The 24,813-nt window shown below is 38.5% G+C and overlaps 2 protein-coding genes across 4 annotated transcripts; both read left to right on the top strand.

The window, feature by feature from the left end:
• Positions 1-7,197: 7,197 nt before the first annotated feature.
• Positions 7,198-11,853, top strand: trappc6b (trafficking protein particle complex 6b). The gene is made up of 6 exons (XM_017707085.2): positions 7,198-7,482; positions 7,768-7,835; positions 9,831-9,948; positions 10,746-10,829; positions 11,019-11,112; positions 11,527-11,853. The coding sequence occupies exons 1-6, from the start codon at positions 7,405-7,407 to the stop codon at positions 11,556-11,558; spliced, it is 474 nt and encodes a 157-aa protein (XP_017562574.1). The 5' UTR covers positions 7,198-7,404; the 3' UTR covers positions 11,559-11,853.
• Positions 11,854-13,143: 1,290 nt separating this feature from the next.
• Positions 13,144-20,235, top strand: tpx2 (TPX2 microtubule nucleation factor). 3 transcript variants are annotated; one of them, XM_017706070.1, is made up of 18 exons: positions 13,144-13,248; positions 13,521-13,651; positions 14,373-14,519; positions 14,834-14,954; positions 15,639-15,713; positions 15,795-15,839; positions 16,099-16,221; positions 16,318-16,427; positions 16,613-16,767; positions 16,885-17,056; positions 17,152-17,290; positions 17,472-17,685; positions 17,794-17,889; positions 17,988-18,155; positions 18,898-19,044; positions 19,181-19,292; positions 19,540-19,706; positions 19,825-20,235. In XM_017706070.1, the coding sequence occupies exons 2-18, from the start codon at positions 13,540-13,542 to the stop codon at positions 19,933-19,935; spliced, it is 2,214 nt and encodes a 737-aa protein (XP_017561559.1). In that variant the 5' UTR covers positions 13,144-13,248; positions 13,521-13,539; the 3' UTR covers positions 19,936-20,235. The 3 variants fall into 3 exon arrangements, with proteins under 3 accessions (XP_017561559.1, XP_017561551.1, XP_017561566.1); XM_017706062.1 differs by having other exon boundaries at positions 19,519-19,706; XM_017706077.1 differs by lacking the exon at positions 15,795-15,839 and having other exon boundaries at positions 19,519-19,706.
• The last annotated feature ends 4,578 nt before the right edge of the window (positions 20,236-24,813 follow it).

Genomic DNA, 24,813 nt, shown 5'->3' with positions numbered 1-24,813 from the left:
GTCTTATTTACATCTCAACTTGCAGCCTTTACACACCGCAAATAACCTACCTCTTTTAGTGGACTCCTCTTCAGGAGAACTATGTTACTGACTATAGAAGCGAAACAGATCCCCATATGAAATAGTTTTGCATATAGAGAACATTCATCCAGTGGGGATTTTTAGAGTGCCTTTCAATAGTAATGAAAGTAAGTCAAAGTGAGTCATTAGAGTGAGGCGATAGAGAAAATTAGCTCATTCATATTGTTTTTAGCATTTAGGTAAATAAGAAAAGGTGCTGTGTTCCACTTGCTGATAATAGATGGAACAACAGTTATGATTGAAGACAATTTTGTTTGTCTTGTTTCCTGTAACTCTTCACCTCTCTCTGTTCATTCCGTGGAGTATTGTAAAGACGAAGATCCAAAATGCAAAGCAAGGAAGGTTTTGCTGTTTCTGATATGAAGAATAATAGGCCTACTGTAATGTAACATTAACCCGGTGTCCAAAATGTGAAAGATTGATGTGTTCCAAAAAGGAATTCTGAAAACAAACTGCAAAGATATCGCAATCTTTATATGCCTGCCTTGAAACCATAATTTAAAGTGATATTTGATGCATTTATTACGTGATGCTGGGCTGCATCTCCATTTTATTGATTTTACTGAACTGTACAAATAACTGTTACATTTCTCCATAAGGCTAAGGTCTGTATCTCTACAATAGATTGGTATCTGTATCAGCAGATGCACTATATTTCCAAAAGTATTCAGTCACCCATGTAAATCATTGAATTCAAGTGTTCCAATCACTTCCATGGCCACAGGTGTATAAAACCAAGCACCTAGGCCTGCAGACTGCTTCTACAAACATTTGTGAAAGAATGGGTCACTCTCAGGAGCTCAGTGAATTCCAGCATGGTACCATGATAGGACGCCACCTGTGCAGTCATGAAATTGCCTCACTACTAAATATTCCACAGTCAACTGTAGGTGGTATTATAACAAAGTGTAAATCCCTAACCCTAACCCTCCAAACTTCATGTGGCCTTCAGACTAGCTCAAGAACAGCATAGAGAGCTTCATTGAATGAGTTTCCAAGGCTGAGCAGCTGCAGCCAAGCCTTACATCACCAAGCGTAGAGCAAACGTCGAATGCAGTGGTGTAAAGCATCGCCACTGGACTCTAGAAAAGTGGAGATGTGTTCTCTGGAGTGATGATTCGCCCTTCTCCATCTGACATTCCAATGGACAAGTCTGGGTTTGGCAGTTGCCAGGAGAACGGTACTTGTCTAACTGCTTTGTGCCAAGTGTAGAGTTTGGTGGAGGGGGGATTATGTTGTGGGGTTGTTTTTCAGTAGTTGAGCTCGGCCCCTTAGTTCCAGTGAAAGGAACTCTTAATGCTTCAGCAGGCCAAGAGATTTTGGACAATTTTATGTTCCCAACTTTGTGGGAACAGTTTGGGGATGGCCCATTCCTGTTTCAACATGACTGCGTGCCATTGCACAAAGCAAGGTCCATGACATGGATGAGCGAGTTTGGTGAGGAAGAACTTGACTTGTCTGTACAGAGTCCTGACCTAATCCCAATAGTACACTTTTGGGATGAATTAGAGCGGAGACAGCGAGCCAGGCCTTCTCGTCCAATATCAGTGTCTCTTAAACACACTCCTGAACCTTGTGGAAAGCCTTCCCAGAAGAGTTGAAGCTGTTATAGCTACAAAGGGTGGGCCGATGTATTAAACCCTATGGATTAAGAATGGGATTTCTCTCAAGCTTATATGCCTGTGAAGGCAGACGACTGAATACTTTTGGAAATATAGTGTGTGTACATAAAGAATTCCCACATTGGTGCATACCTACCTATATCGTCTTTCCGTATGACTTGAGACATTGAAATAAATGTTCTCTGTAGGAAAATTCCACAAATTCAGAAGATGTCTGCATAGTTGTAGTTGTTGAAACATAAGCAAAGTAATTTAGAGTGGTTTGATGTGAAATTGTCCACTCAGATTTCTTTACAGGGGTGGTGATAGGAACCAGAGGTCACAATGTACAGTCCCTGACAAAAGTCTTGTCACTTATCCAAGTTGTAGGAACAACAAATAATGACTTGTAGTTGATCAATTCAAATTCGGAAATGGCTTATATGAAAGGCAAAGCCCTCTAGACTATGCTTATTATACCAAAAGAAAGTTTTGTATGATTCATTGAGTTTTGTCATTTAAATAGAACAGAAAGGTCATATTTTCTTGGACATAAGTCTTGTCATATACAAAAATAATGTTTAAATTATACATATACTTTATTTTGAATACACAAATGTGCTACAATAACATAAGAACATAAAGTCATGGTGCCTTGGAAAAAATTATTAATATCGTGTATGACTTCCATGAGCTTGGAGGACTGCATCCATACGTCTTGGCAGTGACTCACATAACTTGTTGATGAAGTCATCTGGAATGGCAAAGAAAGCAGTCTTGCAGGACTCCTAGAGTTCATCAAGATTTTTTTGGTTTCAAGCCTCCTCCTTCATATTACCCCAGACATGCTCAATAATGTTCAATAATTGCCCCCTTTTGTGGTTTGGAATGTAATGGGCAGCAAGAACGTCTTGATACTTCAGGCTGTTGATGTTGCCATCCACTCTGCAGAGCTCTCAGACACCCCCATACTGGATAACCCCAAACCATGATTTTTCCTCCACCAAACTTGACTGTTTTCTGGGTGAATCTTGGGTCCCTGCAGGTTCCAACAGGTCTTCTGCAGTATTTGCGGCGATTGGGATGCAGTTCAATGGATCAGAAAAATCAACCTTCTGCCCCTTTTCCACTGTCCATCCTTTCTGCAAGCTGTGGGCCTTGGCAAATGCGACACGATTTTTTGTTGTCTTCTGTTTAATGCTGGTTTCTGAGCACTAATTCGGCCATGAAGACCACTGCGTGAAAAAATTTCAACAAACTGTTCTTGTAGATACAGCGGTTTCTGGTGAAAAGTTCTCATGTAGCTCTGCTGCAGATGAAAAAGGGCTGGCCCTAGACTGTCGGAGCAACAAACGGTCCTTGAGAACGGTTGTCTTAAGGGGTCTGCCTGACTTGGGCTTGTCATGAATGTCACCAGCTTCTTGAAATCTTTTTCTTATCCTCTCCACTTGACATTTGGATACATTAAAGATGTCTGCCACCTCAGCAGCAGACTTGGTCTTCAAAGTCTTGATGATCAGCACTTTGGTTTATGGTTGAATCTTTGGCATGTTGTCAGAGGTCAGGTTGCACTGCACATGAAAGTCTGGTGTGCTGGGGTTCTTAATATACACACATGGAAATGTGTTAATTACATTATTTGTCCCAGGTGAAGCTCTAGTCTCTGAATCATTGATCAAATGATTCAAGACTTTTGTCCTTGCAAAAACAGATGCTATCGGCTTTATCAAGCTGTGGACATCAGGACACTTTTTGACCGTTTCATTTTGCACCCAGTTATTAATGTGAAAGCCCTTGACATTAAAGTGAACCATTTATTGTAACGATTGGTTACAAATGAAGGTATATACCATTTTAAGTTACTATGTCCTTATGCGACAAGACTTCTGTCAGGGACTGTACATAATGCAAGTGTAGTCATTTTATTTACAATCCAAAATGATCAGTGAACCTACTTGTATCTTCTCAGTTTTTGCTGATAATAGTACGATAGCAGTATATCTGGAAAAGTATTTCTTCAAAGACTATTTTGCCTTACAACACCCTGCATGTACCCCCCACCATGAATGGGACGGAATTTTGAACCAAAAAGCTTAATTGAACACTATCATAAAATGATGTGTATTCATAAACTTTTCATGTAATAACTTTTTGTGAGGGAGCTTTTAGAGGCTTTAAACTCTTCAGATGTTTGGTTCCTTTCACCACCACTGGAAGGAATTGTTACTCGTTATGTTTCTCTAGAATGGAGCATTTCACACCAAACAGCTAATGGAGGCCTCAGCTTTGTGTCCTTTTTTTCTCTCATTACAATGCCCAGCAAATACCAGACGACCTTTGGGAACACCCAAATGGCATCCTAGTATATTAGCTATCTGCCTTCCTTCTGCGTCATCATCTAGTCAGCATCTACATTAGCTTGGGTTGGGGGCATTTCAAACAGCCCACCCTCAAGTATCTGTCTCAATCTGCTTGTAGTTTTTCAAAGATTCCTCTCGCCTTAAAGGTACATCATCAGAAGGGTCATGTTTTTTAGAGATTACTATAGCACCACTGTAGCAGGCAAGTGAGCAGGTTTGCAGATGAAGCAATTGTTAATCAATTTATTTTGGCCAGAGTGCCCCATTAAAAGTTGAGTTAATTGTCATATTTACTTCATATTTACTACAAATTTTTTTACAGCTCTGCCTCCACACTCGCTACTTTTTATCCAGTATTAAATAAGCAGTATTTTTCCTATACTGTTGCCATTACTTTAATGAATCAGTGGTCTCTGTGCAGTTACTGTGATGCAGGGTCAGGGCTAACTCCATTCTACTCCCAAAATCGGACAACTCAGCAGGATGATTCAGTTAATTCAGCTTGTGCAGTGAAACAAATGGCCCAAGCTGATATGGAATGGAACCCAGCCTTACTGTGATGTGTTGGACTCAGACGTAACTACCTCATAGCTGCACTTTGTGCATGGCTGTACTGTACCTCGCAGTGAGAGAGAGTTCTATTTTTATGTGGATATCTCACTGGAGTAAGATGTTTTACATCTTTAATATGCGCAACATTGGTGCTTGTTGTGTTTCAGTTGGCCTTTTGTTCGGTTTTGTTTTACTAACATTTTGAGGCGGAAAAAAGGTTGAAATCATTTAATGTACTGGATGACAGAGAAATAAAGCATCTTCTAGACTTCAATGTCTCATTCTTTTAACCATCATCTGTGCGTATATGCTCAGTATATAGATATATGAATTCAGCTGAGTTTTAGAAAAAAAAATACCATCCATAAACCAGATTAATGGAATACTTTAGCATTGTTCAACCTTGAACATCTGCCCGCTGGCTTCTATTAAATGTGTGTTTTGAGATGGTAAGTTTTCTGTTCTTTTATTAAGTACAAGGAAAAGGTGTCAATATTATTGTCCATAGTAGCCAGCTGTAAGCTACAGGTGTGGCAGATAGAAATTTGCTTGAAATACTCTGTTCCTTTAATGTAGATGGAAACTTTTGCTGTAGACTGAAATTTAGATTTTTGTTCAGGAAACCTGATGGTGTCTAATTACAAGGACTAGGCTGAAACTTGATCACTTGTAGTCACAGCCTGAAGAATCAAGGCATTCATTCATTTAGGCTTTCATTGGTGAACGAGTTTGGGAAAATGTTGTTCCAGATGTGCAACCACGTTGGGCGCTGGCTTTTGAACTTAATGCTGGTATAACAATTGGGATGGACCTTCTCTTATTTGGCATGGAGAACACAACGTCCAATATTTCCAATCTTAAAGCGGACTCTTCAGACCACAGCACACATTTCCATTTTGTGTCATTCCATCTCAGATGAGCCGGTCAGTGGCGTTTCTGGATGTTGTTGATGAATGGCTTACGCTTTACATGCTGAATCTTAACTTGCATTTGTAGATACAGGTGTCTACTGACAAGAGTTTTCTCAAGTATTCCTGTGCCAGTCGTATGTCGGTTTTTAATGCAGTGCCTGAAGAGTGACTGAAGGGAATTCCATATTGGTTTTTGGCCTTGCCCTTTAGACACAGAGAAATCTCTGCATCCTCATGATTCTTTTGATGACATTCTGCACTGTAAAGGGGGAAATATGTAAACTCTTTTTAAATGCTAACTGAGGAGCATTTGATATACATTTTTGGAAAGCAGTGAGCCTCAAGTCAGCTCCTTTTAAACTCAGACTTGATTGCATGTTTAAGATGTTTTATGAAACATTACACAACATTCCTAGTCTTAAATTGTCCCTGTCACAACTCTTTTGGAACATGTTGCAGGCATCAGTTTAAGAATGAGAGCGGTGATCAAAAGATAAAACATTAAACTCCTGGTCGTTATACTGTTTTTATTTAAATAACGATCAATTTACAAATCACTTCTTTGATTATACGTACATTTCACTTACTGTCCCAACTTTTTGGTATTTAAAATCTATGTTTCTGAGATAAAACCTGTTTCTTTTGGAATACCAATCGGAATACAGAGAATCTCATAGAATACAGTATAATGTACAATACAATAATGTAGTTTATTAGAATAAAAAGCGTTTATATTTCATCAAATTTAGATGCACAGCAAGTGGCTCATCTATGCTGCCCTGACTGTTAAAATGTTTAATATACCATAAATTGTACATATATGGCAGATATTCTTGGACAAAGTCTAGTCAGTTTAAATAGGATCCAGGATGCTGGCCTGTAATGTCTATTTTGGTTAATCGAGTTTAAAAAGGTGATACTTTGAAAGGGAACATCACCCATTTTTTCAAAAAATTCTGCATAATTAAATGGTTGAGATGTAAACACGGTCATTCAGAGTGGTTTGTTGTGAAATGCTATGTCCTAAAGAAATTTGCTGAGTCCGAATTGTTCACCGCTGGTGAAAGGAACCAGATGTCCTCTGCTAAAATCTCCCTCACAGAAGGTTACTGCATTATTTTGTGAAAATTGATACAGTTTTGGCTTAAAATGTGTTTTATTCCATTTATTTTAATACACTCGTGATGGATAGCTACATGCAGGGAGGCAAAATAGTCCAAAAATGAAACCTTGTTTCAGATCCATGGCTATTTTAGCATCATCGACATTACACATGAAACCTCAGAACACGCGTGTAGGCTTACTGGGGGGTTTGGATTACAGACTGATTTGTGTTGTAGACATGGCGACCCCTGGTTCCTATCCCCAAAACTGTCAAGAAATCCGAGTCTGTAAGCTTCTCTACAGTGGACCATTTCACTTCAAACCACTGAATGAATCTCATCTGAACATCTCAAAGACTGAATTATCCAGAAATGTTGAAATATGGACAGAATTCTCATTCAATGAAGTGATTTTTTTATGCTGTGAGGATGAACAGAACTACAATTTATGCTATACACTACAGCTAAAGGTTCCACACACCTGGTTAAGTCTACGTGTTCCTGCGTTACTAAGTGAACGGTTTAAAAATGCTTTAGCCCAGCAGCTTATTTGTATGTGCTCACACAGGCATGATCAGGGACGACTAAACTACGCAGGAAGGCCAGGCGTAGGACCCTGTGTTGATTCGCGAGAGAGGGCGGTGTTGTTTCATTTCTCGTCATCATCCAGTTTGTCTTAATTCTGGACTGAACATGCTGCTTTTTTCATGCTAACCATTTTTTTCTTCGTCTCATCCACAAGTAAACGTTTCTCCCGATGATATACGGCTAGTGGCCGAGCGTTTTTATCGCGGACATGGCAGACGAGGCTCTCTTTCAGTTCCTTCATAATGAAGTGATCCAGTATGTGAACAGTGCAGAAAGCGGAGAGACAGTAAGACCAAATGCATGACGCTGTTTGTCCACCTTGTGTCCTGATAAGCGACTGAAGTCATTTTCCTATTCCCCTTTCCCATTTCCGTTCCACCTTCAATGGAAAAGCAGTTGCATTCCGGCGCTTTGAGGCTCCAGAATGACCGGAATGTAACTGCTGCACCATTTAAGGTGGAACGGAAAAATTACATTCGAATAAGAAGTTTCGTTTACCTGACCGTGTTGGACAGTCTGTTTGATTCGTCTCTGAATGAAACGTAACGTTCTATCAATGTTCTGTGTCTAGGAAAACGGACGGTGCGTTTCCAAGCTGGAGAACATGGGATTCCGTGTGGGACAAGGACTCATTGAAAGGCAGGTGTCCTCACAAACCCAACACCTTCCCTCCTGCTGAATCTACTTTAATATCAAGGTCTAATAAGTGTGCTGGGAATGATACTGGAATGTTGGCTAATGGCATTCTGATTATACAGTAAGACACCAGCAGCAGGACTCATTAAATCAATGATTATAACTAATCACTGTTATACTGGATAGACCAGGCCAGTTTCTCACGATTTATAAAAAAAAAAAATACTGGGATATGAACTCATAGCCTGTTTCATTATCCTTTAATCCTGCCGTACACTCATTCTTCTTAACTATCATGTTCTCATGCCTAATGTTCTGTGTGTATCTGGCACAGTCTTTATCCATAGTACAGACATTGGTCACATTGGCCTTGTCTAACAGTTCTTTCTTCTGTAGAAGATCAGTGCTTGAGATCTTCTGAGATCAGTGCCTCTTTAATTTTCCTTGTAAACTTGTTCTACTTATGTCCCAGTTTCACTATCTGATGTAGCACAGAGGAGGATGGCTTCCTGTTTTGAGTCTTGGTTCCTCTCAGTGTGTCTTCCTCAATCTCTTAGAAAGGTTTTTTTGGTTCCTATCTCATTCTTCCTCATACTTTTATGATGTTTTTTGAGTCTTGGTTTCTCTCATTTGTTCTTCGTGATTCTATTAGAGAATTTTCCTCACACCCTCAGTCTGCTCATTAGAGGTTTGGACCCACATTTTGGAAAGACCATAGCCGGATTTATAGAGTTCTCTGATTATTCAAATGGTCATGTAAACAGCATACTGTTAACGGCAGGTTTCTTAGATCAGAGTAGGGTCTAGAAATCTGCTGAGCTAAAATCCAGCTCCGTTTATCAATCAGATTTCTCAGTACATGTAAACTCTTACCCAGATTTCTTTCGTATTTCTTAGTCTGCGTGTATGCAAAACAGACCACAGTACCGGAAATAAAAAAGCAGCATTGCTGCAAGATGGCAGAAAAACACTTTTGAAGCGATGCTGAAACAAACTACATGCTTGACGAAAGAAAGGATTTAGGTATTCTTCATCTTCTAGATGATGTATGTTCATATTTTAAGGTAAAGTGGCTCAAAGTCGCAGCATTAAGTTCGAGTTTTACATTATGTTTAGGTCACGTCTTCTTCTGTGAGGTTATTTGCTGGTTACAGCTCAGAAATCTTGTTATTGTCTGACCCATGTAGAGTTTCCCCATTATCTGATTATTCAAATGCATGTAAACACGTTCATTGTATTACTGAGAATCTGATTTTCTGCAGTTATTGGATTATTAAGTACATTAATGGATTACTAAGTAAACCCACTCTATGAGACAATATCTGTTGAATTGGCTGGCCAGTACAGTAATTCCTATTCAGTCCCTGTAATTTCGTTTCATTTTTAATCTTTTAATCTCTGAGCTCCTCCACTCAGCCTGCAGATGTTCTGTTTGATCTTAGTTTACGGTTCTCTTTCATTTAAAAAAGTTTATTTGTTGGTGGTGCAGATTTTTAGTTGATCATATTCTCTATTATCTTTGTTGGTTCTTTAATATGCTTATTTTTTGGGTTTTATTACATATTTTATTGCTATTTTGTCTGTTTCGTAATTGAGCGTTTATTTAATTTTCCTTATTTTTTTCTTTGTTTCTTTAGTCTTGTTAGTTTAATTTGATTTATATTTAAATGTAATTTTCGAGTTTTTCAGTCTCTCTAACATGCTCGGCTGCATTGTAGATTTGACTTCCGAGTCAAAAAAAAAAAAAAGGTGATTGATTGACAGTCACGATAACCCATTAGACATTATTGTGTTGTTGGCCACTTTTGTGGATGTTATAAAGGAATAGTTTCTGCGCAAAGAGCAAAGTTAAAAGCAACAATTCTTGGAATGCCTTTCAAAATATGGCTAAATGTTTTGTTTGTCAAAAGAAGCTGACAAATAAAACCTTTAACCATGTTCACTTTTTACATTGGATGAAATTTAAACTGAATTCTGTGGTGATTACTGTTTTCATAGGTTTACCAAAGACACGGCACGCTTTAAGGATGAGCTTGATATTATGAAATTTATCTGCAAAGATTTCTGGACCTGTGTGTTTAAGAAGCAGATTGATAACTTGAGAACGAACCATCAGGTAGGTGCAGTTTGCTTGTTTTAAGCATCCTTTCCATTCACATTCTGAATGGAATTTTAAGGAGAATTACAGATTTCTTTATAGTTTTGGTGATAGATTCATATAAAACATGAATGGAGGCTAATGCAATATTATGTTTTTTTGTTGTAAAAAGCCCATATCCTGCATTTTTCTTGTATTTAATGCTTTTCTCTGAGGTCCTTTTATTAAATGTGTGGTTTAATGTACTGAAAATGTCATAATTCATTGTTACTGACATTCATCTCTTTTTATCACATAGAATTAAACAGGCTGTTTTTTGTGTCTTGAAGATTGATATATGTAAATTCGCTCTGTTCTGACTGGCTTTCTTGTATTGTGCCTCAATCAAAAAGCAGTCTTGACACTCCCTCTAACAAACTAGACTTAATATACAGTACTGAGCAACATTTTAGTTACCTGATCGATGTCTACAATGCAAATATAGTCATTTTATTGACTATCCAAAACTGCTAGTGACCCTATACGTATCTTCTGAGTTTTTATACGTAAAGCTGATGGTGGTGAAATAGCACAACAGTTACAGCACCCCGCACAGTACTCCTCCATGAATATTTAATAAAATCTGTTTTAGTGCAAAACCTTCTTGAAACAGTGTCTCAGGAATCGAACAACGTATTTGTAATCGTTTCATGTAACAATCTCCTGTGAGGGAGCTTTTAGAGAAGCTAAATATTTTTTGACAGTTAGATGCCTATAACCTTTTTCACAGAATTGTATATGCCATATGGAATGTAATGTTTTTATATGTTGTTCAGGGTATTTATGTCCTACAAGACAACAAGTTCCGGTTGCTGACCCAACTATCCACTGGTAAACAGTATTTGGAGCATGCCCCAAAGGTACACATGTATACTTTACATTGAGGCTTGAATCTGCTGCTAATCTTGGCCTAGATATGTAATATTCTTGTATTTATGTGTTTAAAGACATGTACAGTTATACTATGATTTTACAGAAAAGATACACTAGAATGTTTTTGACTGATTTATTAGTGAGTGAATTTATGTTCTTTGCTTCCTCATATGCAGTATTTGGCGTTCACCTGTGGCCTGGTGAGAGGAGGACTGTCCAATCTTGGTGTCAAGAGTATTGTCACCGCTGAAGTGTCTGTCATGCCAGCTTGTATGGAAATCTATTTTACCTACACACACATTACGGTAGTGGTCATCACCTTTTCTCCTGGATGCCTACCATCTTTCCAGGGCTGCACAGTATGGGCAAAATATCGTATTGTGAATATCATATTGCAATTGCACTGCACCTTTTAACTTAAAATCAGACCTTCTTCATTCCTGTCCTTAGTAATATTAAAATGAGTTTTTTCTGTAATAAGGTGATGGTATATGATGATATTTTGCACATATGATATATTGTGCAGCACCACTTCCTTCAGAAGTTACTTTTAGTAGACAACAAATTTGTGTTAAGGCCCTAACTCACCTCCTCAGGAAAATAGCTGATGACCACTGGCTTAAAAAACTGATTTTATGCATCTAGGTAGTATAAATGTCCTCACTATTCTTATTCTCTCTTCAGGTAAATTCCAGGTCATGATCCAGAAGATGTAGAACACTGTAAAGAAGCACACATTTTTCATTATATGTACTGTACACATGTAACCTACTTTTATTGCCTTTTGATTTGTAATGCAGTGTTTCTTTATTTTTTTTCTCCATTGAAGATGCCTGAAAATTACTTTTATGCAAAGTATAGCATGTTGGGGTCCAGCCTTCTTATATTGTAGTATTGATTTGCACAATATTTTTGATTTATTATGGCTTTTACACTACTTTGATTATATAACGATTATATGCTCTAAATCATGTTTGCACATAATATCATTAAAAGTCTATCAAAGTTCTAGTTGAATCTTGTGTGTTTATTATATGGGTATGTAGTTTTACATGCTCAATATTTTAGTTTTTTATATTTTATTTAAAAGCTTTTGATCCATTAGAAAAAAATAAAGAGTTTGCATTCCAGTTTGCATTTGCATATCTTCTTTTAATGATTATCAATTAAGATGGTGAAATGTTCATTAGCCTTATTTCTCACTAACTGCTTGCTTGCTAGGTAGTGTGAATGTGCTGGATACTACAGTTAAACCATGGTGAAACTATGTTTCCAGATGATGCTTGAAGAACCATCTAAACAACACTTCTCAAGCTTTTTCTGTCAATTCCAATATGAACATGTGGGGCTATTTTGACTAATCAATATTAAACTATACTGCAATACAACCAACCAAATGTAAAGCCTTTTTCTTAGGGCTCTATGTAACTAAAATCTGATGCTAAATTCTTTTCCACTGTTTTATGTAACCTCACTGAACACTTTTTAGGTGTTTTTGATAGCCCTTGACGATGGACATGAAGAAATAAGACAATGAGAGATGTGTAGTACTATGTTAGGGGAATAAACATCATTTTTTATATCCAATCAGCACTGATTTAAATGAAAAATGGTAGTAAAAACCATGATAGCAACATTTAAAATCCTCTCCAAAGGCAAACAACTGAAAAAGTACAGTGATTACAGTTGTAGTTTTGTCTTAAGAAACTAATTTAGTAACTTACTGTTTCCCAAGAGTGTAACATTGACAAAACATGCAGTTATTTCTGACATCAGTCAGCAATAACATGAATGAGAATCAATATCGAACATAAATCATTGTTGATCTGCATAAATTAAATACTGATTTTTTTTTACACCAACTAATTATCAAGGATATAATCTCTGGCATCGTCCTAAATATTATGGATTTAGATTATTGCAATTGCATCGAGTATTACTGTGACTATTAAGATAGCAATAGAGTTCAAATTTACTATGAAAACAGTAAGTGCAATCCAGTCCCAGTGTGCATACACATTGTTCTGATGTCTTCATTTGGGATTATTTTGTTTTCTTAAATAAATACTGATCAAACTATTTGCAGTATTGTATATTACATTAAAAACAAACTCGTTTAGCTTGAAGTTAAATGTCCCTTGCTAAGAAAAGACCCTTTACGTGGCACAACGGCGCCTCTTACGTCAGACACACTTCGACCAATGAGTGACCGAGTTCGAGCTGCATTGCGCCGCGATTGGCTGATTTGTAAACGCAACGCCAACGGCGCTGATATTCAAACGTTTTTTTTTTTACCGTCCACTCAAGTTGTTTCACCTGGACGCGCTGGACGGACAAGTTTGGCCTTTTTTCGTCATTTTACTGCTTACATATTCTGTTTGGAAGAGAAGATATCACGTTTGAAAGGTACGCGGAGCTGCGAAGGCTGTTTAGCTATCGATGTATATAGGTTTGCTAGTTTATTTTGTTAAACGTTAGGTTATGGCTTCCGTTCTCTAGCTCGCTAACGTTAGCTTTAGCTCGCTGGTTGTAACTGAAGTTTCGAAGTGTTTGTGTTCCCTGAAGTCATTACCTTATCTGCAACACAGCCTGGTGTTCATTTGACTAGATTAACCAATTATCATTACTTGGTATAAACCTGCGGTTGCTGGCTAAGCCATTGTTTGGTGGATTTGCAGGCGTTTTAGGCTTTCGAAGATGGACGTGCAACAGGGAGGCGACTCGGCTGATCCTTACGCGTTCGACGCCCCGTCTCATGTAATGGATGATTTTGACTTGGATCCTGAAGATAATGCCGATCAGTGGTTTGGTAAGCTTTACTATTATCTCGACGTCTGTTGTGGTTATTTGGTCAAAAATCGTCCCAACAAATGAGGCTCTACATGCACACGCAGGCCTGTCGGAGCCCCTGCAGACGAGTCTTTGTCTGAGTCTTGTGTTAAAGCTTATCGTGTCAGAAGTTACAGTTGTTCTGGCGTGTTGGCCGAACGTCCTACCGTAGGTTAGCGTATATTTAAAGTAGCGTTGTACTAGTTGGGTAGGTTATGGTGATATTTGAAATCAGCGAAATTGCTAATCTACCAGCATTAAAACTAACAAGAAGGATGCTTTGGTAGACTAAATCATCCTATCAGAAAAAAGTCATTTCTTTATATGGGGTAGGTAGTAATATAAACTGAGTCTGTATTGAAATAACATTTAATAACGGCAACAAAGTATCTGGTACACTAGGTTAAAGAACCAACTACTATGCTATACTAATGATGCTTGCATAACGTTATTTGGTAGAACTGCTCAGTGGGTATGGCAGTGTTGGAACAATTATTAATAATGATTAATAATGGTTAATTCTGTCCAGCTAACACTTGTCTTCTGTATTCTGATAGTTTTAACAATATTGCATTGTAGTCATCTGCAAGTGTTTGTAGACAGCAGCCTAGCCTTAACTTAGTTTATGCCAAAATAAAATACAGGGTTTTTAGTTGTCTAATAAAACAAATATTCTGGCTTCATGGCTTCTTTTCCTTTAGATCTCATGGCGGCCCCTAAAAATGGCAAAGTTTTCTGTGAGCAGCTTGCAACCCCCTCCAGGGTGCCAAAACCTTTTGATGGTGTGCAAAATGATCTGCCAAAAGCTGTAGTTTGTCCTATGGTCAAAGAAGAAACATCAGCCACAGGTGATGTGGATTCCTTGTGTAATTTAATTAAATGGACTGGTTTGTTGGTGAGGCTATGTTTATGCATATCAGATTGTAAAAGGTTTGTAGGTAACCCTTTTAGCTAGACAATCCTAGTCAGATTCACCAGCTAATTTTCTCATATGTAATGCACATTAAAAACTACCAAATGGTTATGATGGTATTGTGAAGTTTTACTGAATTGAAATAATGGTTCAAGCATTTCTTGTTATATATTGTACATGAAGTATATCAGAATTTGCCATTTGTGCTTCTACAGTTCGTTTTTGCTAACTTCTGCCTTCTCCTCTCAGGTGTCCCAGATAATACAGTCACAGATCAGCCATCTAATATTGTGACATCGTGGGGTAACAGCAGGCCAACAGCAGCTACCGGTCAGGGTCAGAGAAAGGGCCTTCCAGCACAGCCACGCAGGTACAGTAAACATGGCTGCCCTTGAGATGGTGATCAGTTATAAAGAATTGGTTTGTCGTCTCTTAATGCAGTAGGTTGAGCCATTCAGTTTTTAAAATCAGTGCTGTGCTCTGAAGACATCTTCAGCACCAATATAGTTAAGCTGGTGTCTTCGTTCATGTCTAACCTCAGCACCTTTAAACGAATGAAGTTCTACTATAAACCTAATCCAAAAACCATTCTAGTGATCAAGTTGGACATTTGTAAGCATTCTATTTTTAATGAGCTAACAATAGAGTAATTCTCATGCAGGTTCAAGATTTCAGCAAGTTATCTGCCATGTGTTTAGATCTCCACTTTTGAAATTAATTTCCAATATTATACAAAAAAAATCGCACAAATCCGGGTGCCGTACTAATTATTTTAAACCTGACATTGTGCAGGGCTCACATTGGAATATTTGAATTGGATAATAGAAATCAGGGCTCCAAACATTTGAATACTTGTGTTCAGTACATATTGTTAATTTCAGCTTGAATTAACTTTTTTTTAATATTTTGTATGTACATAAAGCTGATTCAGTTCTTAACCTCTGGAGAGGAGTTATGTATTTGGGCTCCTTTTTTTCCCTGATGTGCAGGCTTCTGACTGAGGTCTTTCTGTCGCTGTGTGTGACTCATGTTATTTCTTTCACTTTCCTCCCAGGGTGTCAAAGCGTCCAGTGGTCAAAAATGAGCAATCTCAAGCTCCTACAACACCACCTGTGAAGAAGAAGCGGAGGTAAGTTCACATCTGGGGTTCAGATTGTTCAAATGACTTATCTTTGAGCATTCAGTCAGTAGTTCATCTTGCTACCTGCAGAGTTGTTCCAACTCCAAAACGGACTGTTTTCCGTCACCTACGAAGGTAAAAAAAGTGTCCAGAATTGATGCACAGTGGTGACATTTACATGATGGGACATCACTGGTGAAATAGTCTCTCACAGATTTGATGCGTGTGTGTGGCAGTTGCATGTGTCTGAGAAATATTAAATCATCTCAAATGAGATCAGATACTTATTTTCACACAACTGCATGCATCTCACTGGGTTTGTGCCACTTAAGCCTCGTCATAGCCTTATGGGTTCCTGTGCCACCAAATGATTACTACTCTGGACTTTCTACAGGAGCTCCACAGGTCAGAGATCAGTTCGCCGCAGTGCTGTCGCCGCAAGGAGCAGCATCAGGCTGAAGAACAAACCACGTGTGTCCTCTGATGCCGTATCTGCATCTACCTCCTCTGCGAACCAGTAAGTGACTATTTTGGGCTGGAAATGATTATAGCCATGGTTCTGTGGATTTGCTTTATTGGTATGGGATTGCTCAAGTTGCCTTTTGACCTGCAGGCAGAGAAGCACAGAGCAGCAAGAGATGGAGCGCATTGAGGCTCTGCAGAAGGAGGTGGCTGAGCAGCGCAAGAGGAATGAGGCCAGCTACAAAGCAGCACTGGCTGGAAGTGAGTAGAAAAGGGCTGTATAGTCCTGAACTTATAAGAAACTTCATATTCTCAATAGGAGTTAGTATTAGTAGTATTAGTACCCCATAGTATTGGGTATTTGAAACATACTATGAGTGTTTTGCTGTGACTGGCTCTGTTCTAATCATGCTAATGCTAAGCATTACTTGCTATTGATTTTGTAGGTCGTCCTCCAAAGAAGCAGGTGCTATCCACTACCATTCCCAAAGAGTTTAACTTCCGCTCAGATAATAGGCTGAAAAACCAGACTGATGCTACTGAAGCTTCTTATAAAGAGATTGACTTTACTTCTCAACTGCGCAAACATCCTGCCTCCCCTGTGAGTATAATGGTTTTAAACTTTGAACACCATCTTTCATCTGTGGTCATGAGACATTAATCAAAGCAGGCAGGAGCACCATTTATGACCTGCAAGTTCTTAACTTTTTTGTCTTAGTTGAAGGCTTCTAAGGGCACCACAATCCCAAAGCCCTTCAACCTTTCCACTGGTAGCAAAAGGAAGCTGGATGAGACAGATTCTTATGTGCCCATGGCCCAGCAGATTGAACAGTTTGAGAAACGAACTCCCAGTCGCTATCACCTGCGCAGCCGCAGGTGTCAAGAGAAGGGTAAAGCCAAAATCTGTAATTTGGGTTGTGTTGGTTTAATAGCTAGAAATTGATTTGAGAAATGCCTTCACTGGGTGTGTTTACTTCGTATTTAGGTCCATCACCAGTGAAGACTGAGAGGCCTAAGGTCACTCATCCTCAGACCCCTCAGCTGATGACGCGCCAGAGGAGCCGTCCTGTCATGGTGAAGAGCACTGCAGAGATTGAAGCTGAAGAAGCAGAAAAACTGCGCCAGTATGTAGCAGTGTCTTGATCGCCTTCTCCAAAATCGGTGTACATGTAAAGGGTCATGCTGTATCTACATGGCTGTATTTCAAGCAATTGATGAGCCTATGTAGTCAGTTGAGTAGATTCACTGTATTGTGGAAAATACTGATAAAGCAGAACTTTGTATCAACTTGTCATCTTTCCTCAGGTTTAAATTCAAGGCCCTAGAACTTAACCGTAAGATCCTTGAAGGGGCTGTGGCTCCTAAGAAGCCGGCTCCTAAGGAAGCCACCCGCCCAGAGGGCTTCCAGCTGGAGGTGGAGAAACGTCTGCAGGAGCGTCATGCCAATAAAAAGTCAGAGGAACATGATCACACCTTCCACTCCAGACCCTTGCCAACCCGTATTCTGGAAGAGGTGGTGGTAAGAATTTCTTAATCTTCCTTCTCAAGCATGACGCTAGTCTTTTCTTCCCTGGTTGCCTTTGCTACATCGTTTTACTTCTGTGCAACTTAATTTTCACGTACTTAGGGTGTTCCAGAGAAGAAAGTGTTGAATCCTACAGTCCCTGAATCTCCAGCATTTGCTCTCAAAAACCGTGTTCGTGTGGAACGCAAGACAGAAGAGGTATGAGGTGACATGCATGTTTTTTACAGCTTCTGAATAGACCAGGTAAATGTGGTTATGCTGTCTGAATTTCTCCCTTTCTTTCAATGTTTGGACAGGTGAAACCACCAGCTCCACTGAAGGCACTTCCTGTGCCCCACTTCTTACCTTTCCACCCCAAACCTGCTGTGAAGAACCATGTAGAAGTGTGTCCTTTCTCATTTGAGCAGCGTGAGCAGGAGCGTAAAGCACAGAAGAAGCGATTGGAAGAGATGAGACATGAAGAGGTACAAAGTGAATGTATTTGTTTGTTTCAAACCATTGAGGAAGCAAATTGGGCAGATGAGTGTGCATCTTCCCCGCAGTATAGGCCAGGGATTTACAACCCAAATATTAAGGAGCCATTTTGTCAACAAAATGTCCAACTGCCTTGGAGTTTCCTTTGTACATTTCACCATCTTGGCTGTAAATGTCTCAATATGTGTTGATGTACTAGTGTAGGCTAAAAAATAAGACTTGCTTTGCTCTGCTTTAAGCTTTATAGCTCAGCTATAGACCCTTCTCGCATCTTCCACAGGAAACCTTTCTGCAGAAGAATAGTTTCTTGTGAAATGTCTCTTGACTGAGGTGCCAGAATGTAGTTAACCATGTAGCTAACCGCTGCACTATATACGGTGGAATGGGGAAAATTTGAGTGTTTAGCTGACTTCAGTTTTGTGACTTTTTTTTTTATTTATTTTTAAAAGCGTTTGACAGTTTCTCATTGCAGTTAAACGTATACAGATTCCAGCTGAGTAACAAATAAGTCCATTTGGTCTCCAAATTGTCAGTTTGTCTTAATTCTTTGCCTTTTTTCTTGGCTACTAATGGGGCAAAGCTGTTGTCTGTCGCTGTATAACCAGCAGTCTCATTGGCAGTTAACTCCAGCATTTAAAACCGTTTTTGTTATCTAACAATCAGCAGAGCTTTTTTCCTTTAGGCAATACAAAGCCTAAAAATGGGTCCCACCTTTCTCTTCCTGTTTTCTAGGTGCCCAAGTTCAAGGCTCGACCACTGCCAGACTTCCATGAGGTGAATCTTCCAGAAAAGAAGGTGATTGAGCCCACCAAACCTGCTCCTTTCAGGCTGATGGTAGATGAGCGTGGAGCTGTAAAAAGTGAACGCTGGGAGCAGGTGGTAAGTTTTGAAACTGTTGGGTTCTGTCATTCCTGCTTAGATTCATCTTAAAAGAAATTCTAAAGAATAGGTGTATTTAGGTCTTAAGATACTTGAAAGAAATAACAAATTTTCCTTGTTCCTGTTTTTGAATTAGGTAAAAGAGGAGTTTAAACAGCAAGCTGATGCTGCATGCTTTAAGGCACGACCCAATGCAGTCATACACAAAGAGCCTTTTGCACCAAAGAAAGAAAATCGTTCCATCTTGGGTATGTTGGGTTTAATGCACCTGGTGATGAACTATGGCTTTCAGTTAACTTTCTTATTCCTTAAAGCACTGTTGCTACTGCTTTATCTGGGGTTCGTTAGCTGCACCGCTAATTCTGTCTTATTGTACTTTCTTTGTCTTTTCACCACTGTTTAACTTCCTTCTCCACGTGACCGCTCTATTTGGTCAACTCTTAATTTAAAAAAATCTTTTGGCACTTTCTTAAGCCAATACTACCCATTCTGCAGTTCCTGAAGGCTTCCAGCTGTCAACAGAGAGGCGGGCTAAAGAGCGGCTGGAGTTTGAGAGAGCGCTGAAGGAGAAGGAAGCCTTAAGGGCACAGATGGAAGAGCAGCAGGAGAGAGAACGAGAGGAGCAAGAGAAGGAAGAAATTTCCAGATTGCGACATGAACAGGTATAAAACAGAAAAGCCGCTTTGACCAAATATGTGAAGTTTGAGCAGCCTTATTAAAACATCTCTAAATAGTTATCTTTTGACTTCCTCAATTTTAATCTATCCTTGATGTCTGCAGGTGCACAAAGCCCAGCCTATCCGGCGCTACAAACCAATTGAGCTGAAGCACAGTGAGGCCACTCTGACAGTGCCTCAGTCACCAAACTTCTCTGATCGCTTCCGCATGTAAAGACTCCTGGGACTAAATTGTATGTGTTGTTTTTGGCTTTTTATAGCTCTTTTTTATATATAAATATTGCAAGGCTGTAAAGTAATGCTTTTTTAATTGCATGCATAGTAAGGCCTAACTTTTTATCTTCTGAGGCTATATATTCTGCTAGCAAACTTTGTATTTGCATACCTCTTCACATCTGGTCTGTTTCATTATGTAAACTGTTTGTAAAATACACTTTACTTTCTCTCCTAATGTAATGTAGCCTCATTCATTTCCCTGTCTTTCTCTTACATAATAAATGTTTTTAAAGGCGTAGTAGGGTGGGTTTTTTTTTTTTTTTTTTTTTTTTTTCCCCCCCTCTTCTTCCCTTCCTCCCCCACTCATCCCCCCCCCCCCCCCCCCCCCCCCCCTTTACTGAAACATGACTAGTTCAACTAATCTGTTTGTAGCTAGGTTTAATAGACCTACAAAATGCTGAACACTGCCCTGTCTCAGAGGTTGTATTTTTGTAATATGAAATGATCAGACTAACCAGAAGATGAACACTAAAACTGGTAATAGTTTAGTGTTTTATCTTTTTGGAAAATAGTAATTTGTTGCAGTACTCCTTTAAGTAAACAGAACAAACACACAACATTTAATATATGTGAGCAAATCTTGGACACTGAGGTGTACATCCTGGTAATGTAGCAATTATTGATGTCTAGTGATGTTATGGAAAAATGTTATGGAACATATAATGTTATAGTGATGTTATGGAAAATAAAACATCTTGGGTCCATAATTAAATGTTCTGCTTCTGTGGGGCAGCCCTGATCCGGCTTGAATGGACTGGACCAGCAAAGTGTAATGCTTCACTGAAAGGGTCACTGATTTAAAACAGCATTATTAACTAACAGGGCTTAGTTATTTCTGTTTCTTCTTCCTTTGTCTTGTTGCCAAAGCGCTTTTGTCCCACATTTAGCTCAGTTTTGTAGCATTAGATATTTGAGGTAGTGCATTGTCAGTTGTGTTAATGGCTAAATATTGTGAGCTTCTATTGAAATCCCAAACCTGTGTTTGAAATGTCTGGTATTGATTAATTTGTTAAAGCATGTAGTTGGTGAGCTGCAATGTGCACTTCCACTCAAAAAGGTCATATCGTTTGTAATATTTACTATTTTCAGTAACAAGCTGTTGTGTTGAATGAAGTTCAGTATTTGTGTTCACTGCCTTGAAAAATGATTGGCATTTTGGATCATTTTGTTCATCAGACTTCTTGTTCATCTAAATTTTCCTAAATTAAAACTATGATTGCATATCAGTATGTATATTGAGGACACATGCTGTAAGCCTGAATTAAAAAAAAAAAAAAAAAACTAATTTTTTTAATATATGTAGCACTGCGCAATAGTCAGATCACCCTTCCCTTGTTCCACTCTAAACAGCCATTAAGTGCAAGTTATTCATTGTTCAGTGTCAAAAAAGTGTCCAATAAAATAATCCTTTGACTTGTGTGCAATAGGCCTGCTATATATGCACACATATGACTATCACAACAGCTGAACTATTACTGCATGACAAAAAAGTCCTTGTGCTGTTAATGGTATAATCTTAGACTGTAATACTGCTCACATGGACCACTGTGTATACTGATGAAGTAACATGAAATGTACCTCTATCCGTTTGTTCCGTCTTTTTTCTACCTTTTTCCCCCCTCTCTCCCATCAGTACATCACGCTAACCCAAGCCTACAGCCCATTTAAATCCATACACACACACACATCCATGCCCAGCCTATTCTGTTTGTCAGTTTCTGAATGTATTCTCTGTAAATATACCTGCCCCATCTATATGTATTGTTATAATATGACAGTTCAATGTTATATGGCTACTCTACAATCATGGTATTATCCCTGAAAATAATCTCATGGAATATAAGAGGAATCCGCTTCCCTGCCAAAACAATAAAAGTGTTAAACCATCTCAATACTTTAAAATCTGACATATGTTTTATTCAAGAAACCCACCTTACAGAGGCACAGTCTCAGAAATTAACTGTCAAATGGATTGGCCAGACTTATCACTCTGTATATAATTAAAAAACACGTGGTACTTCCATCTTAATCAGGAAGGACATCCCATTCATAAGTAACTATATACTGACTGACCCAGAGGTCTGTCACATTATTATTAATGGCACTATTGGGAAAGATACCTTAACTTCAGTAAATATTTATGGACCAAACACAGATTCTCCTGCTTTCCTTCATTCACTCTTCTCAGAAATATCAAAATTCTCTGACTCATTTTTTATAATAGGTGGTGACTTCAATACAGTTTTGAACCCATGTGTAATGTAACAAATAATCATTCAACAACTTTGCTTAAACAATACATGTCAGATTATGGACTGGTGGATTTTTGGAGATTGCAGAACCCCAGTAGTAAAGAATATTCATATTACTCCCCTTACCACAAGTCATACTCCCGCATAGACTACTTTTTGTCTAACAATTCTATCGCACATAGAATAATTAATTCAGATATTAATAGTATTATACCTGACCATGCCCCAATTAGTACCACCTTTTTAACAGACTATCAATCCCTCCCTCCACCCAGATGGTGCTTTAACATTACTTTACTCAATGATTACTCAAAGAATTTCTAGATTATTTTATTCCATAAGGAATGGGCAGCCTTTACTGAAACTAACGAACATCCTGACATTACAGCTTGCACGCTTTGGAAAACAAATAAAAGAAGAAGACCTATTTCACTGATCAATTATAAGTATAAGTAAAACTTATGTAAGTAAAGCTTTATCAATCAGATTGGAATCGGTCATATCCACTCTCATAAGCACAGATCAAACTGGGTTCATCTAAGGGAGACAGTCCTCAGAAAACACAAGTAGGTTATTCAATCTAATTCATATGTATTACAGCAAAAAATCTCCATATATATCATCATGTATAATAGCATCTCTGGATACTGAAAAGACATTTGATAGGGTAGAATGGTCCTTTCTCTTTGCTTCTCTTAAACACTTTGGATTTGACCCATACTTTACCAACTGGATAAAAACATTATACAACTCACCTTCTGCCTCTGTCTCGACAAATAGACATATATCCAGACCCTACAAAGAGGATGTCGACAAGGATGTGCTTTATCACCTTTATTGTTTTGTTTATTTCAACATTATTGGACCCTTGGCTGCCTCTATCAGACAGACAGTCAAAGTCATACCACCATAAAATCAGTCATACGCAGATGATGTTTTACTATATATTACTAACCCTTCACTGTCCCTTCCGTCAGCTCATGATCTGATAAATAAGTATAGCAGGGTGTCTTGACTATTTCATCAATTGGTCCAAATCTGAGTCTCTGTCTCTTAAGTAAATTCAACTGAGATGACAAGGTCTATGATATATCATCTGAACATATCACACAGTCTATTAAATATTATGGTATTCATATCTCTTCTAACATAATCGATTTGTATAACCTTAACTACATATCTTTAGTGCAAGAAATAGAGGAAAATCTAGAAAGGTGAAATAAACTACCATTAACTTCAATAGGCCGAATATCAGCAGTTAAAATGAATATCCTTCCTAAAATCAATTATCTGTTCTCTATGACCCCTGTTACCCCACCATCAGGCTGATTCTCCTCTCTTGACAATGCAGTTACTAAGTTCTATTGGAAGCACCAAAAGCCTCAAATTAAGTTAGCTACTCTCCAGAAACCTAAACATCTTGGAGGCCCCAAATTTCTACTACTACTTTCTATCACACCAATTGCTTTACATTAGACACTGGACAAGTAGCTCAAACCAGCCCTGGCAAGACATTGAGGAAAGTTTAATTCAAGAACTGGACATTAACAGTATTCCATTCTAAGACGAAACTATAAAAAAAAGCAAAATTTTATGCATACAGTTCAATAAGCATCACCCTGAATGCATGGTGGAATTGAAACAAAATTCTTAACTACAGCCACTCTCCCTCCGGTTCTCTATGGAATAATCCCATGTTTTCAATAAATAACAAACCTTTTGTGTTCTCATCCTGGAAGCAGGCAGGAATAACCAGCCTGGCACAGTTGTTCTCTGATGGCTTGCTCATGATCTTTGATGACATCAAAGAAAAATACAATATACCTGATAGTTGTCACTTTCAGTATATACAACTCAAAGATGTTCTAAAGAAAACAGTTAATAGTGGAAATTTCTGCAATCACACTCCCCCTCTCCACTTAAAACTACACTCCCTTAAACCTCAGGAAATGTTATCACAAATATATAAACTTATAGCCTCAAAGGACAACGCTATCTCACTCCCAACTGAAAAATGGACCTCAGATATAAAAGAAACATGCAATGTCAAAATATATGCAGTGACATCTTCTCTATGTCCAGCAATTCAAGACTCCAGCTAATTCAATATAAAACCCTTCACAGGACATATATTACAGCCTCTAAACTACACCGTATGGGATTCAGTCACAGTGATAAATGCCAACATTGTCCAGCTTTAACAGACGACTGCTATCATGCTTTCTGGAATTGTCCTCCGATCCAGCAGTTTTGGTCAGAGGTCATGGACAGACTATCAGAGATTTTGGGCCTTTTCATCCCTTTATGTCCCATTATAGCACTGCTTAATGACCTTTTCTCACTTTCATCACCCAATCACCTCAAATCCTTTATATTCATATCACTTACCATTGCCAAAAAATACTGCTGAACTGGAAGGACAGAACCAAAATTTCAATAAAGCTTTAGCTTAACCTCCTCATGGATCACTGCAACTTGGAAAGACTTACAGCAAATATAACACAAATAACAAAAATAACACAAATAACAAAAATAACACAAAATCATTCAAGCAAACCTGGTCA

Source organism: Pygocentrus nattereri, chromosome 9 (assembly GCF_015220715.1).
Source record: "Pygocentrus nattereri isolate fPygNat1 chromosome 9, fPygNat1.pri, whole genome shotgun sequence".
Taxonomy (NCBI): domain Eukaryota; kingdom Metazoa; phylum Chordata; class Actinopteri; order Characiformes; family Serrasalmidae; genus Pygocentrus; species Pygocentrus nattereri.
Note: the sequence above shows the minus strand (reverse complement) of the source record. Positions and strands in the feature narration are given on the sequence as shown.